The sequence below is a fragment of the Heterodontus francisci genome, chromosome 19 (assembly GCF_036365525.1).
Source record: "Heterodontus francisci isolate sHetFra1 chromosome 19, sHetFra1.hap1, whole genome shotgun sequence".
Lineage (NCBI taxonomy): Eukaryota > Metazoa > Chordata > Chondrichthyes > Heterodontiformes > Heterodontidae > Heterodontus > Heterodontus francisci.
The window spans coordinates 59,978,110-59,993,553 of NC_090389.1; the positions used below are offsets into that span (position 1 = coordinate 59,978,110).

At 46.5% G+C, this 15,444-nt stretch overlaps 1 protein-coding gene across 1 annotated transcript in view; it reads right to left on the reverse strand.

Moving 5' to 3' along the window:
- LOC137380344 (voltage-dependent L-type calcium channel subunit alpha-1D-like) overlaps nt 1-15,444 on the reverse strand; it is a 487,921-nt gene that overhangs the window by 311,159 nt on the left and 161,318 nt on the right. The window contains exon 19 of the mRNA XM_068052272.1: nt 6,843-6,972. Coding sequence (XP_067908373.1) covers nt 6,843-6,972 — 130 coding nt within the window. The remainder of the gene's footprint in view (nt 1-6,842; nt 6,973-15,444) is intronic.

Genomic DNA, 15,444 nt, shown 5'->3' on the forward strand with positions numbered 1-15,444 from the left:
TTCATCTGCCAAAATCTTTTGCCACTTATTTACACAGCTGTACACCATGCAAAAAGCAAGCTTGCACAAATTTCCTAAATGAAGCGTGAATAATCAGTCAGAGGTTTAGCTGTAGTAAAGCCCTGATATTGGAGTAACTGAGACTTTTTTTTTTGATAACGATTTTCTTGGTGATTTTTTTTTTAAAGTATTTTCTAACTGAGATCTGCACTATACTTAGTCAAAGTGCTGTCTCAGTACACTCAAAAATAATTTAAGGCCTCTGCCCGCCCTACATGAGTCAGAAGGACTAAGCAGTTGGAATAGCTTCCCAACGAACACACCTCTGTTCTGCATAATATTGCAAGGGGAGCAGGAGATGCATGAGGATCTGACAGTGAGGCACTATGGCAGAAGACCTGTCTGATGTATTTCACCTATTGGTGAAGCCGCATTTTCACTTATTGAACAACAACAACTTATATTTACATATTACCCAAGGTGCTTCACAGGAGCATTATCAAACAAAACTTGACTACGAGCCACCTAAGGAGACCAAAAGCTTGGTCAAAGATGTGGGTTTTAAGGAGCCTCTTAAAAAAGGAGGTAGAGAATGAGGAAAGGTTTAGGGAAGGAATTCCAGAGCTTAGGAGCTTGGTAGCTGAAAGCAGGGCCGCCTAAGATGAGTAATTAAATCAGGGATGCTCAAGAAGTGAGAATTGTATGAGCACAGATACCTTGGAGGGTTGTAGGGCTGGAGAAGACTGCAAAGATAGAGAAGGATGAGGCCATGAGGGATTTAAAAACAAAGATGAGAGTTTTAAAATTGAGGCAGTTCTTAATCGTGAGCCAACGTAGGTTTGCCCACTGATAACCACCCTCCTGCCCTTGCTGCCGACCCCACTCCCCCGCGACCCCCACCCTGCGAGACCCCTCCCAGCCTGACCTACCTGAAGCCTGGGTCCAGCGACCCTCCTCAGCTTCTGGTAGGTGCACCTCCAGCAGCAACCACCGCTTCCACGGTGGCGCTGTAGCTGCTGGCCTGATTGGACGGCAGCTCTCCAAGGGCGGGACTTCCAGCGACGGGGTCCTTGATCCTGTGGAAGGCCTGCTGCTATTCATTTAAGTGCCTGATTGGCACTAGATTCGGTGGGCCTTCCGGAGAGGAGGCAACGCGGGGATCTCAGCGTCGCTTTTTCTGCACGTTGAGGCCCCGCTGCCAGGATAAAATGCCCCCAAAGGCTTTGGTCTTTCCAATATTTAGCTGGAGGAAAGTACTGCTCATCAAGTACTGGCTGTCGGCCACACAATGTGACAATTTAGAGACAGCGGAGGGGTCGAGAGAGATGCTGGTAAGACAGAGTTAGGTGTCGTACCTTTGGAAACTGCTTTTGGATGATAACGCTTGTCTTTACACAGGCAATGAGTTCCACAAGAAATTTAGACATAAATTCCCATCGGCAAGCTCGATGTAGAAACTTACTTAAATTTCAGTGTAATATTTGCATAACCACAATCAAGAAAATTCTGGCCCAATATTTCTAGATATACCATAGCAGCACCCATAGCTGGAGGGGCGCAAGAGGTTATAAGAATTTCTGGTGGCTTGAACAATTTTTACAGGGTAGATGGAGAAGGAATTTTTAACCCACCTGAAATAGGTCTGAAGTTGCAGCCCTCCCACCTGAAGATAATGGAAGGCCTGAACCATTTTCCATTTCAGGTTTCATTTAAATATAATTGCAGATCTACAAATGCTCAATAGGCACATTGCTGTAGCTCACCAATTGTGAAAGAACAGGAAATCAGCCACCCCCTTGCACTGAGACAGCAGGGGGTGAGGAACCAATCTCGGAGAGGGCAAGCATGGGACAGAAGTAGGCCACATCATTTTTGTGGAGACAGGAGGAGTGCTTCTGATCTTCCTGGCTGCACAAAAATTCCCTTTCAAGGACCATTAACTACGCTGTTCATCACCTGGTTAAAATGGGTGGAGCTGTGCAAGCTCTGTCCACTTGCATCTGAAAATTTTAACTGTGGTCCTATAATTGGTGTAGGACCCTGATTTGCATATGTAACTAACCTCCTGCCTGAAAAAGGCTGGTGTGCTGCTTGCCCATTTACAGGCCCACCTTGAAATTGCTTCAGGCATCCATGGGGAGATCAAGCTGCCTTCCAGATTATTAATTGCTTGTGCCCATTTTCAGGCTATCTGGCCACAAAAAGGTTGAGAACACTGACATAATCAATGGGTGTGTATGCAGGGGCTACATTTGCTGACAACGCAACCACTGAGTGGTGCAGTACTGGCACATGCGCAAAAGCAGCCTCACCAACTGAAACGTCACTGTCTGCGACGTCTCAGGCAGCTGCCAGCAATAAAGATGGCGCTGCTCAATTTGAGAGAACAAAACAAATTGAACCCAAGCCCCCTTAATGGCCATGATCGCCGCCTCCACACACCCCCAATCATACCCCACTCCTTCCCGCGATCGCCACTTCTCTTCCCTGCTCCCTCCCGTGATGGCCACATTCAGTTTACTGTTGACTCCCGAGATTGCCGCTCCCATGTCTGCCTTCTTGCCGCTCCATCCCACTGCTCCTGCCTGCTCACTGCTCCATCCCGCCTTCTCGCCGCTCCATCCCGCCGCTACCGCCTTCTCGTCACTTCATGCCACCGCTCTCGACTGTTGGCCGCTTCATTTCACTGCTCCCGCCTGCTCGCCGCTCCATCCCACCGCTTCTGTCAGATCGCCACTTCATTTCGCCGCTCCAAACTGCTCGCCTCCCCATCTTGCACACCCGTTTGCTCACCATTCCCTCCTGCCGCTCGTTCCCTACCTCACCACGTGGAGAAGCAACAGGGATGGAGAGAACGGGATGTGAGTTGTGGGGGGGTGGGGGCGGAAGGGGGGATCTAGCGAGGTGAGAAGGAAGTGGTAAGCAGGCAGGCACGGGAGTGAGCAGAAAACTGAATGCGGCAATTGAGGCAGCGATTGTGGGAGGGATCGGGGGAGTTGGAGGTGGCGATCATGGCCATTGAGGGGTGAGACAACACTTGGACATCATGACGTCTGACGACATTTCGTGGTGACGTCGTCGCATGCATGCGCAGGCTTATACTGGCAAGCTGACAAATGTTTGGACGCACTGACGATGTCGCGATCCCTCTGAACATGCTCTACATTGTTAGGAGACACTCCATTATGCAGGAATTCATCTCTGATGAACAAACGCCTTATTTTATTCTAACTTAATTTCAGCATCACTGAAGCCTATAGATTGTAGAGAGAAGAAACATGAATATAGAAACAAATGCTGTTGGGGAAATGGGAAGGAAGAACCTCTTGGGGGGAACATCCTGTTGAAGGCTCAGGAAATGAGAGAGACCCCCTGTTGTAGGGGTCAGCACATACTAAGCAGACTTACCTTCTCAGCCATGACTCAGTGGGTAGCACTCTTGCCTCCAAGTCAGAAGGTTGTGGGCTCATGTCCCAGTCCAGAGACTTAAGCACAAGAATCTAGACAGACACTCCAAAGCAGTACTGAGAGAGTGTTGCACCCTCAGAGATGCTGTCTTTCAGATGAGACATTAAACCAAGGCCGCATCTGCCCTCTCAGGTGGACGTAAAAGATCCCGTGGTACTGTTTCAAAGAACAGCTGGGATGTTATCCCTGGTGTCCTGGCCAATATTTATCCCTCAATCTTTCTTTGGCCTCCTTGTCTCGGGAGACAATGGGTAAGCGCCTGGAGGTGGTCTATACCCTATCCAAGATGGCTCCTGGGCTGCAAGCTCCCTAGGAAGCTCCCTTGCTGTGCAACACTATCCATGGCCATCTGCTCCCATTCTTAGTGCTTTCTCCCCTAATCTACCCTCTTAAACTGTTTAAATTCCCCTGGCTCTTTAATCAGTACATTTTAGCCCTAACTACAAGTGAACAGCTAGTTTAATGTTACCTGGGCCCACTGCCCTCTCCCAACCATACCTGCTCTTTGCTTTCTTCATTGAGCACTGAATTTTGCTAAAATTGACATCCAGTTTTCTGTATGCCTAGGCTACACTTCTCTACCGGACAAAATTGCAAAGTACAGCTGGTGATACTCTGATCTTCTATCCTGTTGTCTTCATTGTCCAGAGCGTCCGCGGCCACGGCGTGCGGTAAGCCCTGTGCAGACAGGCAAAGAGAGGAAGGAGCAGTGGAACCCGAGGGTAATAAGACCTAGTACAGAGGGAAAGCGTTGAGAAAAAGGTGCCCCCGAACACATAAAAAGCCACGACCCGGCCCCAGTTGACTCCATCGCGGAACGGCTCCTCGGCCACAACTTCAAAGCGCCCGCGGGAGATGTGTGGCTCGTAGCGCATCTGCAGCGCAATGTCGGCGTATTTCTGCTGATACTGGCGCCCGAGGCTGTCGCCCACCTCCCGGAGGACGCGGATGAGCTGTGATTCCTAGCTGCAAAGTTTTTATGAAGATATGAAACAGGTTGCAAAGCAGACCTCTGTGTGACTCCACTGGTAACATTCGCCCAGGCTGATGATAATTGATGTGCAGCAGTGGTTTTGTGCTGGGTTATGAACCATTCCCCTTTGTCATCTCCATTAGCAATCCTTATGAAGAATCCTGTTAAACACAGCAGCAACCAACACACCAGGCACAGCGAGGTCTTCTGGGATGGTGGGAACTGATGAAATGTTTTATTACCTGTACCACCCCCTTCCCTCCACCCACCCCCCCCCCGCTCCCCCCTCCCAGCTTCCCCCTCGCACCCTCTTCCCCCACCCCCTCCCCCCCTCGCAACCCCTTCCCAGCTCCCCCCTCGCACCATCTTCCCCCCGCACCCCCTTCCCCTGCACCCCCACCTACCCCACTGCAGCCCCCTTCCCAGCTCCCCCTTGCACCCCCTTCCCTCCTCCCACCAGCATCCACCAATGCCTGAGCAGGGCCCTAGCAACCCCACTGCCTTGTGGGTGTCTTGGGAGAGTCCAAGGCTAAGGGAGTAAACCCGAACAGAAAATCCGGAGCGGAACCCCGTAGGCGGTCATGTGTCACCTTTGGCATGTTTCCGGCAGTTCCTGCAGCCATACCGGTGCCAAACGTCGTGCTCTGCACTCCTTTGGACCCCACCAGAAAGACCAAGAGGGGGGTTTTGATGTTTGGGCAACTCACAACCCCCATACATTCGCCCAGACATGCGCCATGGAGAGGTCACTCCATAGTCGCCTCACAGCGACTGAAATCCCTCAATCAACATTACTAAAAAACAAATTATCTGGTCATTATCACATTGCTTTTTTTGAAATTTGTTGTACGCAAATTGGCTGCCGCATTTCCTACATTACAACAGTGAATACAATTCAAAAGTACTTCATTGGCAGTAAAGCACTTTGGGAAGTCCTGAGGTTGTGAGAAGTGCTATATAAGTGAAAGTCTTTCTTTTATCTTTTCTCTCTCCATCCTAGGGTCACTGGTTATTGATCATGAGCAAGTATCCTGGATAATGTTTTCTCTATCATATGTCAGTGGATAGAGATCAAGATTACAGTCAGTTTGCCAACCTTCCCAGATGGTCCGGGAGTCTCCAGAAATGGAAGATGCATTGCCCAGGCACTGCTGTTAGCAACTTTGAAGAAAAGTAGAGTTCACATCTGTGTTTTTTTCCTGTGGTACTTTCTTTGCCTGATGCAGCATGGCTTCCTGGTTCCATGTGCTTCTTGACAGCTGCTGGCGCAAAACCGTAAGCAAAGATGCTCAACTACAGGGACCTAGCATTTATATGGTAAATGCAACAACATTGGCAAACATAACAAGTGTCACCTGATCAGATGCAATGAAATCAGTATCATGTGATTAGATGTCACATAATCAAGCTTCATGCGATCAAACCGCCAGGACCTCCTCTAAAGAGTGTTGCTAACCCTCTAGCCAAACCTTGTCCGATATTCATCCAGAGTCCACACCATTTGTACTTGCAGAAGGAGCTGCAAGAGAGCAATCAAGAGCAGGAATTCAGCCCAATATGTGTTCACTTATACTGCCCCATCTTCACCAGGAATGCTAACCCAGCTGGATTTTCCAAGAAACTTGCAGAAAGGAAGACTGATTTCCAAAGACTATTGCCAGCAACTCAGGATAAAACAATTTCACATTCGCACTTCAGGCCTGTGCATTTTCAGTTCTTGGGCTGCCACCAGCTTTGTCTGCAGCGAGTTTGAACACACTGCATGCCAATTAGGGAAATAATGCTACTTCATTGGCGAGTAGGTAAGACTAGTGTGAAACTACTTGCCCAATGGTTAGTGTACCGACAGACCATTCCTAAACCTCACCAGAGCAGGGCTGACCTCCTTGTGCCTCGGTGATGAGAGGCGATTGGGGCGCTGGCCTTCTAGCTGAAATTTAAACAGGCTTACTCAATCTATGCGAAGCAAGAAAGAATCCAAATCAGCGACTTTCAGCTGCCACACATCAGAATTGTCAGCACATGCATCTTAAAGGGACATTTTTGTAACTAGTCCTGTATTTCAAGGGGAATTCACTCTTTCACAATATATTAATTTCTCTTCTCGAGTATTTTTGTTTTTGTTTCAGCTGATCTTTTTCCCTCCTGTCTTGAAGGCACTGAGTCTTGCTGAGGTATGGTTATTGAAGAGGGAAATTCAGTGCCACTACAAAACTCCCCTGTGTTGGTTAAAAGTGTGCAGTAGTCCAAATCATTTAAGAGCATGAGACTAATTTATTTTGAGTAAAATCACAAGTTCAAGCGTATACCACTTAAGTGCATATTGGAAATTCAACATTTAGAAAAACTGTAATAGTTGTAATCATGTAAAGTAAAATATCTTTGTGCGCCATCTACTTACGTTATTACGAAAGGAATGATTACGTATGGGGTCTTCTGCAGCCAAGGAAATGCTGCTGAGCATAATGAACACGAGGATCAGATTAGTAAAGATGTGGTGATTTATAAGTCTGTGACATGCGACTCTGATCCTAAAGTACAAAGAATTATACAATATTTAGTACATCATCCTTTTCTGAAGAGAAACAAATAAAGTTATTTAATTGTGTCATATTCAGTTACAATTTTCTAAACCCACTTTTGAAGTAGTACATACAACTCGTCATAATTACTGAAAATGTTTCATCAGTGAGGAAATTCAATATTGCTGTCCCCGTTTTACAACTGCAATGCAACAGCCCATGCCAGATCTGCACATGAATTGGGTGACTGCTAAATTCATCGGGGCCTTTATTTTGAGGTGATGCTGAAGGCTACCTTAAATAGGCATTAGCCCCTTATCTATGGTAAAGAGGGGCCAAACACCTGTTGAAGGACTCCTTGGAGAAATTTGTGAGTACTCAGTACAGCCAGCTGAGCTTCGCTCAAGTTTTCAGGAGCATGCTACGGCCTAACCGGGGCCATAAAAAAAACTTTAATGTAGTGCCACAAGTAGGAGTACTTCTCCCAGCTCCATAGCACGACTGCAGGCTGCTGCCAGTCCACAATCACACCCACCTCTCACTCTTCTCCTCCTCCATTTCACCCCTATCCAGGACTTATATGAGAGCTTCGGTCGGCATGGCGTGATGCCCAAATTCCATCTGTCTATACAGACGTGCTGTCTCTGGAGGCATGACAGATGCCAGCCACTTGCCACGATTATTGCAACGAGGCACAAAGCCCGATTTCTGTTCATCCAGAGACCTCCTGATTTGTGTGTATGCTGGAAATGCGCCATCAGTTACAGAGTCATAGAGTTTTACAGCACAGAAACAGGCCCTTCGGCCCAACGAGCCTGCGCCGACCATCAAGCACCCATCCTAACTAAAATAAAAGCAAAATACTGCAGATGCTGGAAATCTGAAATAAAAACAAGAAATGCTGGAACCACTCAGCAGGTCTGGCAGCATCTGTGGAAAGAGAAGCAGAGTTAACATTTCGGGTCAGTGACCCTTCTTCGGAATTCACACATTGAGGATACTGTCCATCGTGTTGTGTGGCATTATCACCGTGCTAAATGGGATAGATTTCGAACAGATCTAGCAATGCAAAACAGGGCATCTATGAGGCACTGTGGGCCATCAACAGCAGCAGAATTGTACTCAACTACAATCTGTAACCTCATGGCCCGGCATATCCCCCACTCTACCATTACCATCAAGCCAGGAGACGAACCCTGGTTCAAAAAAGAGTGCAGGAGGGCATGCCAAGAGCAGCACCAGGCATACCTAAAAATGAGGTGTCAACCTGGTAAAGCAAGAATCCAGGACTATTTGCATGCCAAACTGCGCAAGCAGCATGCGATAGATAGAGCTAAGCGATCCCATAACCAACGGATCAGATCAAAGCTCAGCAGTCCTGCCACATCCAGCCGTGAATGGTGGTGGACAATTAAACAACTAACTGGAGGAGGTGGCTCCACAAATATCCCTATCCTCAATGATGGGGGAGCCCAGCACATCAGTGCGAAAGATAAGGCTGAAGAATTTGCAACAATCTTCAGCCAGAAGTGCCGAGTTGATGATCCATCTCGGCCTCCTCCTGAAGTCCCCAGCATCACAGATGCCAGATTTCAGCCAATTCGTTTCACTCCGTGTGATATCAAGAAACGACTGAAGGCACTGGATACTGCAAAAGCTATGGGCCCTGACAATATTCCGGCAATAGTACTGAAGACCTGTGCTCCAGAACTTGCCGCGCCCCTAGCCAAGCTGTTCCAGTACAGCTACAACACTGGCATCTACCCTGCAATGTGGAAAATTGCCCAGGTATGTCCTGTACACAAAAAGCAGGACAAGTCCAACCCGGCCAATTACCGCCCCATCAGCCTACTCTCAATCATCAGTAAAGTGATGGAAGGTGTCATCAACAGTACCATCAAGCGGCACTTGCTTAGCAATAACCTGCTCAGTGACGCTCAGTTTTGGTTCCGCCAGGGCCACTCAGCTCCTGACCTCATTACATCCTTGGTTCAAACATGCACAAAAGAGCTGAACTCAAGAGGCGAGGTGAGAGTGACTGCCCTTGACATCAAGGCAGCATTTGACCCAGTATGGCGGCAAGGAGCCCTAGCAAAACTGAGGTCAATGGGAATCAGGGGGAAAACCCTCCGCTGGCTGGAGTCATACCTAGCGCAAAGGAAGATGGTTGTGGTTGTTGGAGGTCAATCATCTGCGCTCCAGGACATCACTGCAGGAGTTCCTCAGGGTAATGTCCTAGGCCCAACCATCTTCAGCTGCTTCATCAATGACCTTCCTTCAATCATAAGGTCAGAAGTGAGGATGTTCGCTGATGATTGCACAATGTTCAGCACCATTCGTGACTCCTCAGATACTGAAGCAGTCCGGATAGAAATGCAGCAAGACCTGGACAATATCCAGGCTTGGGATGATAAGTGGCAAGTAACATTCGCGCCACACAAGTGCCAGGCAATGACCATCTCCAACAAGAGAGAATCTAACCATCTCCCCTTGACATTCAGCGACATTACCATCGCTGAATCCCCCCACTATCAACATCCTAGGGGCTACCATTAACCAGAAACTGAACTGGAGTAGACATATAAATAGCATGGCTGCAAGAGCAGGTCAGAGGCTAGGAATCCTGAGGCGAGTAACTCACCTGCTGACTCCCCAAAGCCTGTCCACCATCTACAAGGCACAAGTCAGGAGTGTGATGGATTACGCTCCACTTGCCTGGATGGGTGCAGCTCCAACAACACTCAAGAAGCTCAACACCATCCAGGACAAAGCAGCCCGCTTGATTGGCACCCCATCTACAAACATTCACTCCCGCCACCACTGACGCACAGTGGTAGCAGTGGGTACCATCTACAAGATGCACTGCAGCAATGCACCAAGGCTCCTTAGACAGCACCTTCCAAACCTGCGACCTCTACCAACTAGAAGGACAAGGGAAGCAAATACATGGGAACACCACCACCTGGAAGTTCCCCTCCAAGTCACACACCATCCTGACTTGGAACTATATCGCCGTTCCTTCACCGTCGCTGGGTCAAAATCCTGGAACTCCCTTCCTAACAGCACTGTGGGTATACCTACCCCAAATGGACTGCAGCGGTTCAATAAGGCAGCTCACCACCACCTTCTCAAGGGCAATTAGGGATGGGCAATAAATGCTGGCCTGGCCAGTGACGCCTCCATCCCATGAATGAATATAAAAAAAAATTACTAACAAGTTGGTCCACACACTTATGAAATTCTTTTTGACAACTAATGTAATAAAGTCAACATCCCATTTAAAATAAACAAACAGTTTGTTACTAATGTTACACTTCCCTGATTTACTGTATACTTTCAAAAGAAAGTTGCACTGGTTGGAGTCAGGATGGAAACTGGGGATGGGAGTAGGTGGGTGGGATAGGAAATTACACAGTCAAGTACAAGTACATCAAGTACAAGTACAATCAACAAGTACATCGTATAACAAAAATCAAGGTCAGTGTTACAACTTCAGTGAGACCGTTATCATTAAAACATGAAATATGAACTCTCCAGTCCAATTTAAAGAATTACACAAGATTTCACACTTGAGGCTTTTATTATAACAACTAAATTTTGAAAAATCACCATTACTTTCTAAGTAGCTAATACTCCAAATTATAGAGAAAGGTATTTTCTTCACTTAATAAAACACTTCAAAACCTCACACCACATTTATACATTACACAATCCACCTTGAAACGAAATTTTTGCAGCTAAAAGTCTCAAACTTCTTCCAGTTGCATGGTTTGGATCTCCCAGTCCTTCTCAAAGTCAATGTACTCTTTTCTCACTTCTTCCGATCATTTTCAACCTGGATTTCTGTAAATAAGGCGATCCCTGTTATCCTGTTGGTCTTTTCCTTCTCTGCAAACCTCAACTTCTCAAATCAGATTCAAATCTTCGCAGACTTTCACTGTATCAGTGTTCTGAGAGCAGGTGCTCCCTTTCTCTTCCCCTCCTGAGGCTGACACCACTGGTCATTTTCTTCTGGTCTTCCTTACAGAATGCAGATTTCTCAAAGTCTGTAGAATTTATCCAGAATCAAAAGGTCAATAGTCATTTGCTTATTCAATATTCAGAGCCCACCAGTCTGGCCACAGTAGAACCACCCAGGCCTTCCTTTGTTTCCAGGTATTAGCAATTGCAATTCGCATTTGCATTTTCAGAGCCACTGCTCCTTGTTTACAATGTGAGAGTCTGGGAAAGCAAAACCCAATGTCCGTCAGATGTTATAACCTTGCATTCTCTGCTTTACAAAAGGGTCATTGATCTGGCATCCTTGTTGTCTTGGTAACCAAGGCTGGAATTTAACATTGAGGTGGTGTGTAAATAACATTACGGAAGAGGTAGTAGGAGAAGCGGGACAATTAAAAGAGAAGCTATTATGTGTGGCTCAAGCTCTTTATTGGCTTCTGTTGGGGCTTCTGCCCTTCTGAGGCAGGAAATCCTGCCTCTAAAAGCTGCCAGCCAATCAGAGGGCTGGCAGCTCTTCAGTCCCAGCAGCGCCATCAGGACCTCTAGCTACTGCTGGAGCTGCACCCAGCAAGAAGAGGATGATGGCGCTGCCCTTCAAAGATGTGAGTCGGGATTGGGCCCTGCTAGGGACAATCGACTACGCATCGGTGAGGTTGGGGGAGGGGGTTCAGAGAACAGCTCGGGGGTAGTTTTAGCAGAGGCAGCCCTTGCTGCTGGGGGGGAGGCATTCATGAGGCACAGGGTGTCCCATCAGGAGGCCCTCCCCCCCAGCCCATAAGGAGGCTGCCAGGTATTACTAGCCGGCCTCCTTAGGTGCTGAAGTGCTTGCAACAAATTGGCAGCAGGGGAGGGTAGGTTACGGGCATGGACCCCCCCCACATTTCCCAAATGATTTTATGCCACCCACACCTCCTAGCCCCCTCCCGGGGGGAGGGGTGGTGTTAAATTCCGGCCCAAGATTCCTGTCTTATCTTTAAGCAGACTTAGTGTGAGCTCACATGTCTCCTCTTGCACTACATTAAAAATCACAGTTTTTGAAACATAATCATGCTATAAAGACTATTGTTCATAACACTAGGTCCAATTGACTTTTTTCCCTCAAATTGGCCTTGGATTTTAATGTGGTTTTTCACCTCTTCCAGGAAATTGCATGGATCTGGGTGGGTAGCGAATGTTTTAATTGTGAAGCATAACACATCACAACTGTAAGGGGCAAACTACAGGTACTAGCTGGTCTTTTGCTGTTTGACAATTTTGCATGTTTGCAATTTCAATCCATTAGACTGCATATGAGAATAGGATTCTTCTGTGTTAGAATACTGCTACCCTGTAATCCCAAGAGTATCTACACACATGTATATGTTTTGTTTTACCTTTGTATTAACCTAAGAAACCATTATGCCTTGTGTGTGTGAATAACATTAGGGAAGAGGGAGTAAGAGAAGCAGGACAATTAAAAGAGAAGTCATGGGTAATACGGCTAATTAAATTAAAAGAACAGCAGAAATAAGAACAGAACAGCAAGCTAAGGCAGAGGCGTTTCCACGAGAATGTATACTAGGCATCTCAATTGAAATGTAAATGAAAGGAATAAAGGGGGAAGCCTCCTACAGGAATCATCAGGCCATCAAGGACACCACATCTCTACAGTGTAAAAGAGATCCATTTGTATTGCCACAGCTGCACTGATAACAGTCCAGGAGTGTAAAAAAAACAAGAGGTCATGATAGGAGACTGACCTCACCTGGGCAGGCAGCAATGAGTATGCAGCATCTTTGTAATTGGATGGGGTAAGTCAAGTGGAAGTCTACGATTGGGTTAAATTGGTCTTCATCGGCTGGGGAATTAATAAGGGAAAATAGGGAGAGGGAAGATGAATTGAACAGTATTTTGCATCGGTCTGCACCATAGAGGACACAAGTAACATCCCAGAAATAGCTATAAATCAGGAAATGGAAGGGAGGCAGGACCTCAAGAAAATTACAATCACAAGAGAAGTAGCACTGAGCAAATTGTTGGAGCTGCGGGCTCAGAAGTCCCGGGGTCCTGATAGACTTCATCCTAGGGTCTTAAAAGAAGTAGCTAGACAGATAGTTGATGCGTTGGTTTTAATTTTCCACAATTTCCTAAATTTGGGGAAGGTTCCATTAGTTTGGAAAATAGTGAATGTAACTCCTTTATTCAAAAAGGGAGGGAGACAGAAAGCAGGAAACTGCAGGCCAGTTAGCTTAACATCTGTCATAGGGAAAACATTAGAAGCTATTATTAAAGATCTTATCGCAGGCCACTTAGAAAAAATCAAGGTAATCAGGTAGAGTCAACATGGTTTTGTGAAAGGGAAATCATGTTTAACCAATTTATTGGAGTTCTTTGAAGAAGTAACATGTACTGTGAATAAAGGGGAACTGGTGGATGTACTGTACTTAGATTTCCAGAAGGCATTTGGTAAGGTGCCACTTCAAAGGTTATTGCAGAAAATAAAAGCTCATGGTGTAGGAGGTAACATTTTGGCATGGATAGAAGATTGGTTAGCTAACAGGAAACAGAGAGTAGGTATAAAAGGGTCTTTTTCTGGTTGACAAGATATAATGAATGGTGTGCCACAGCAATCAGTGCTGGGACCTCAACTTTTTATAATTGATATAAATGATTTGGATGAAGGGATCGAAGGTATGGTTGCTAAATTTGCAGATGACACAAAGATAGATAGGAAAGTAAGTTGTGAAGAGGACATAAGGAATCTACAAAGGGATATAGATAGGTTAAGTGAGTGGGCAAAGATCTGGCAAATGGAGTACAATGTGGAAAAATGTGAAATTGTCCATTTTGGTGAGAGATTGCAGAGCTCTGAGATGCAGAGGGATCTGGATGTCGTAGTACATGAATCGCAAAAGGTTAGTACGCAGGTACAGCAAGTAATTAGGAAAGCTAATAGAATTTTATCATTTATTGAGGGGGGAATTGAATACAAAAGTAGGGAGGTTATGCTTCAGTTATACAGGGCATTGGTGAGATTATATCTGGAGTACTGTGTACAGTATTGGTCTCCTTATTTAAGGAAAGATGTAAATGCGCTGGCAGCAGTTCAGAGAAGGTTTACTAGACTAATACCTGGAATGGGCGGGTAGTCTTATGAGGAAAGGTTGGACAGGCTAGGCTTGTAGCCGCTGGAGTTTAGAAGAGTAAGAGGTGACTTGATTGAAACGTATAAGATTCTGAGGGGTCTTGACAGGGTGGATGTGGAAAGGATGTTTCCTCTTGTGGGAGAATCTAGAACTAGGGGTCACTATTTAAAAATAAGGGGTTGGTCATTTAAGACAGAGATGAGGAGAAATTTTTTCTCTCAGAGGGTCGTAAATCTTTGGAACTCTCTTCCTCAAAAGGTGTTGGAAGCAGAGTCTTTGAATGTTTTTAAGGCAGAGGTAGATAGATTCTTGATAAGCAAGGGGGTGAAAGCTTATTGGGGTAGGCGGGAATGTGAAGTTGAGGTTATAATCAGATCAGCCATGATCTTGTTGAATGGCGGAGCAAGCTTGAGAGGCTGAGTGGCCTACTCCTGCTCCTAATTTGTATGTTCGTATGTAAATCAGTAACGATCACTGAAAGCCATTTTCCATTATGTCTTGTGATTTACTGACTTTACCCATCACCCTTAGTGTAATGCCAATGTGAACACAGCCCTCATTAATGTATGTTCTCCCATGGGCAACAGCACAGATTGCAGCTGTTGCAGTCAGGAAACACAAATGGAAAGGAGGAAACAGACTACATACATCGAGGTAAGTCTTTATTGGATTCTGTGCGAGTGGACAATTCGGGTGGCTGGAAGTGGGCAATTATGAGATTGTCTCTTGCTTCCTTGGCACGACGCTCAATCTGCCTGGCCTTAAACACTAGGTCTTCACTATCCAGTGCTGCTTGCTCCTCTCCCTCTTCTGCGTCCTCCTCATCGGTGGCGGCATGTCATTCAGGCATCTAATTGTCATGCAAGGCTCCCCCCCTCTGCAGTGATAGAGATTCGTGAAACCCTCACTGGGGCATACAGCAGGACTTCACCAGATCGATCGAGGCAGCGGAATCTCATCTTCAGCAGCCCAATGGCCTGCTCAATGGTCGCTCAAGTAGTGGCAATTGTTGTACCTCTCCCTCGCTGCATTGCGAGGGTTCCTCACAGTTAGATTAGATTAGATTAGAGATACAGCACTGAAACAGGCCCTTCGGCCCACCGAGTCTGTGCCGAACATCAACCCCCCATTTATACTAATCTTACACTTATCCCATATTCCTACCAAACATCCCCACCTGTCCTTATATTTCCCTACCACCTACCTATACTAGTGACAATTTATAATGGCCAATTTACCTATCAACCTGCAAGTCTTTTGGCTTGTGGGAGGAAACCGGAGCACCCGGAGAAAACCCACGCAGACACAGGGAGAACTTGCAAACTCCACACAGGCAGTACCCGGAATTGAACCCGGG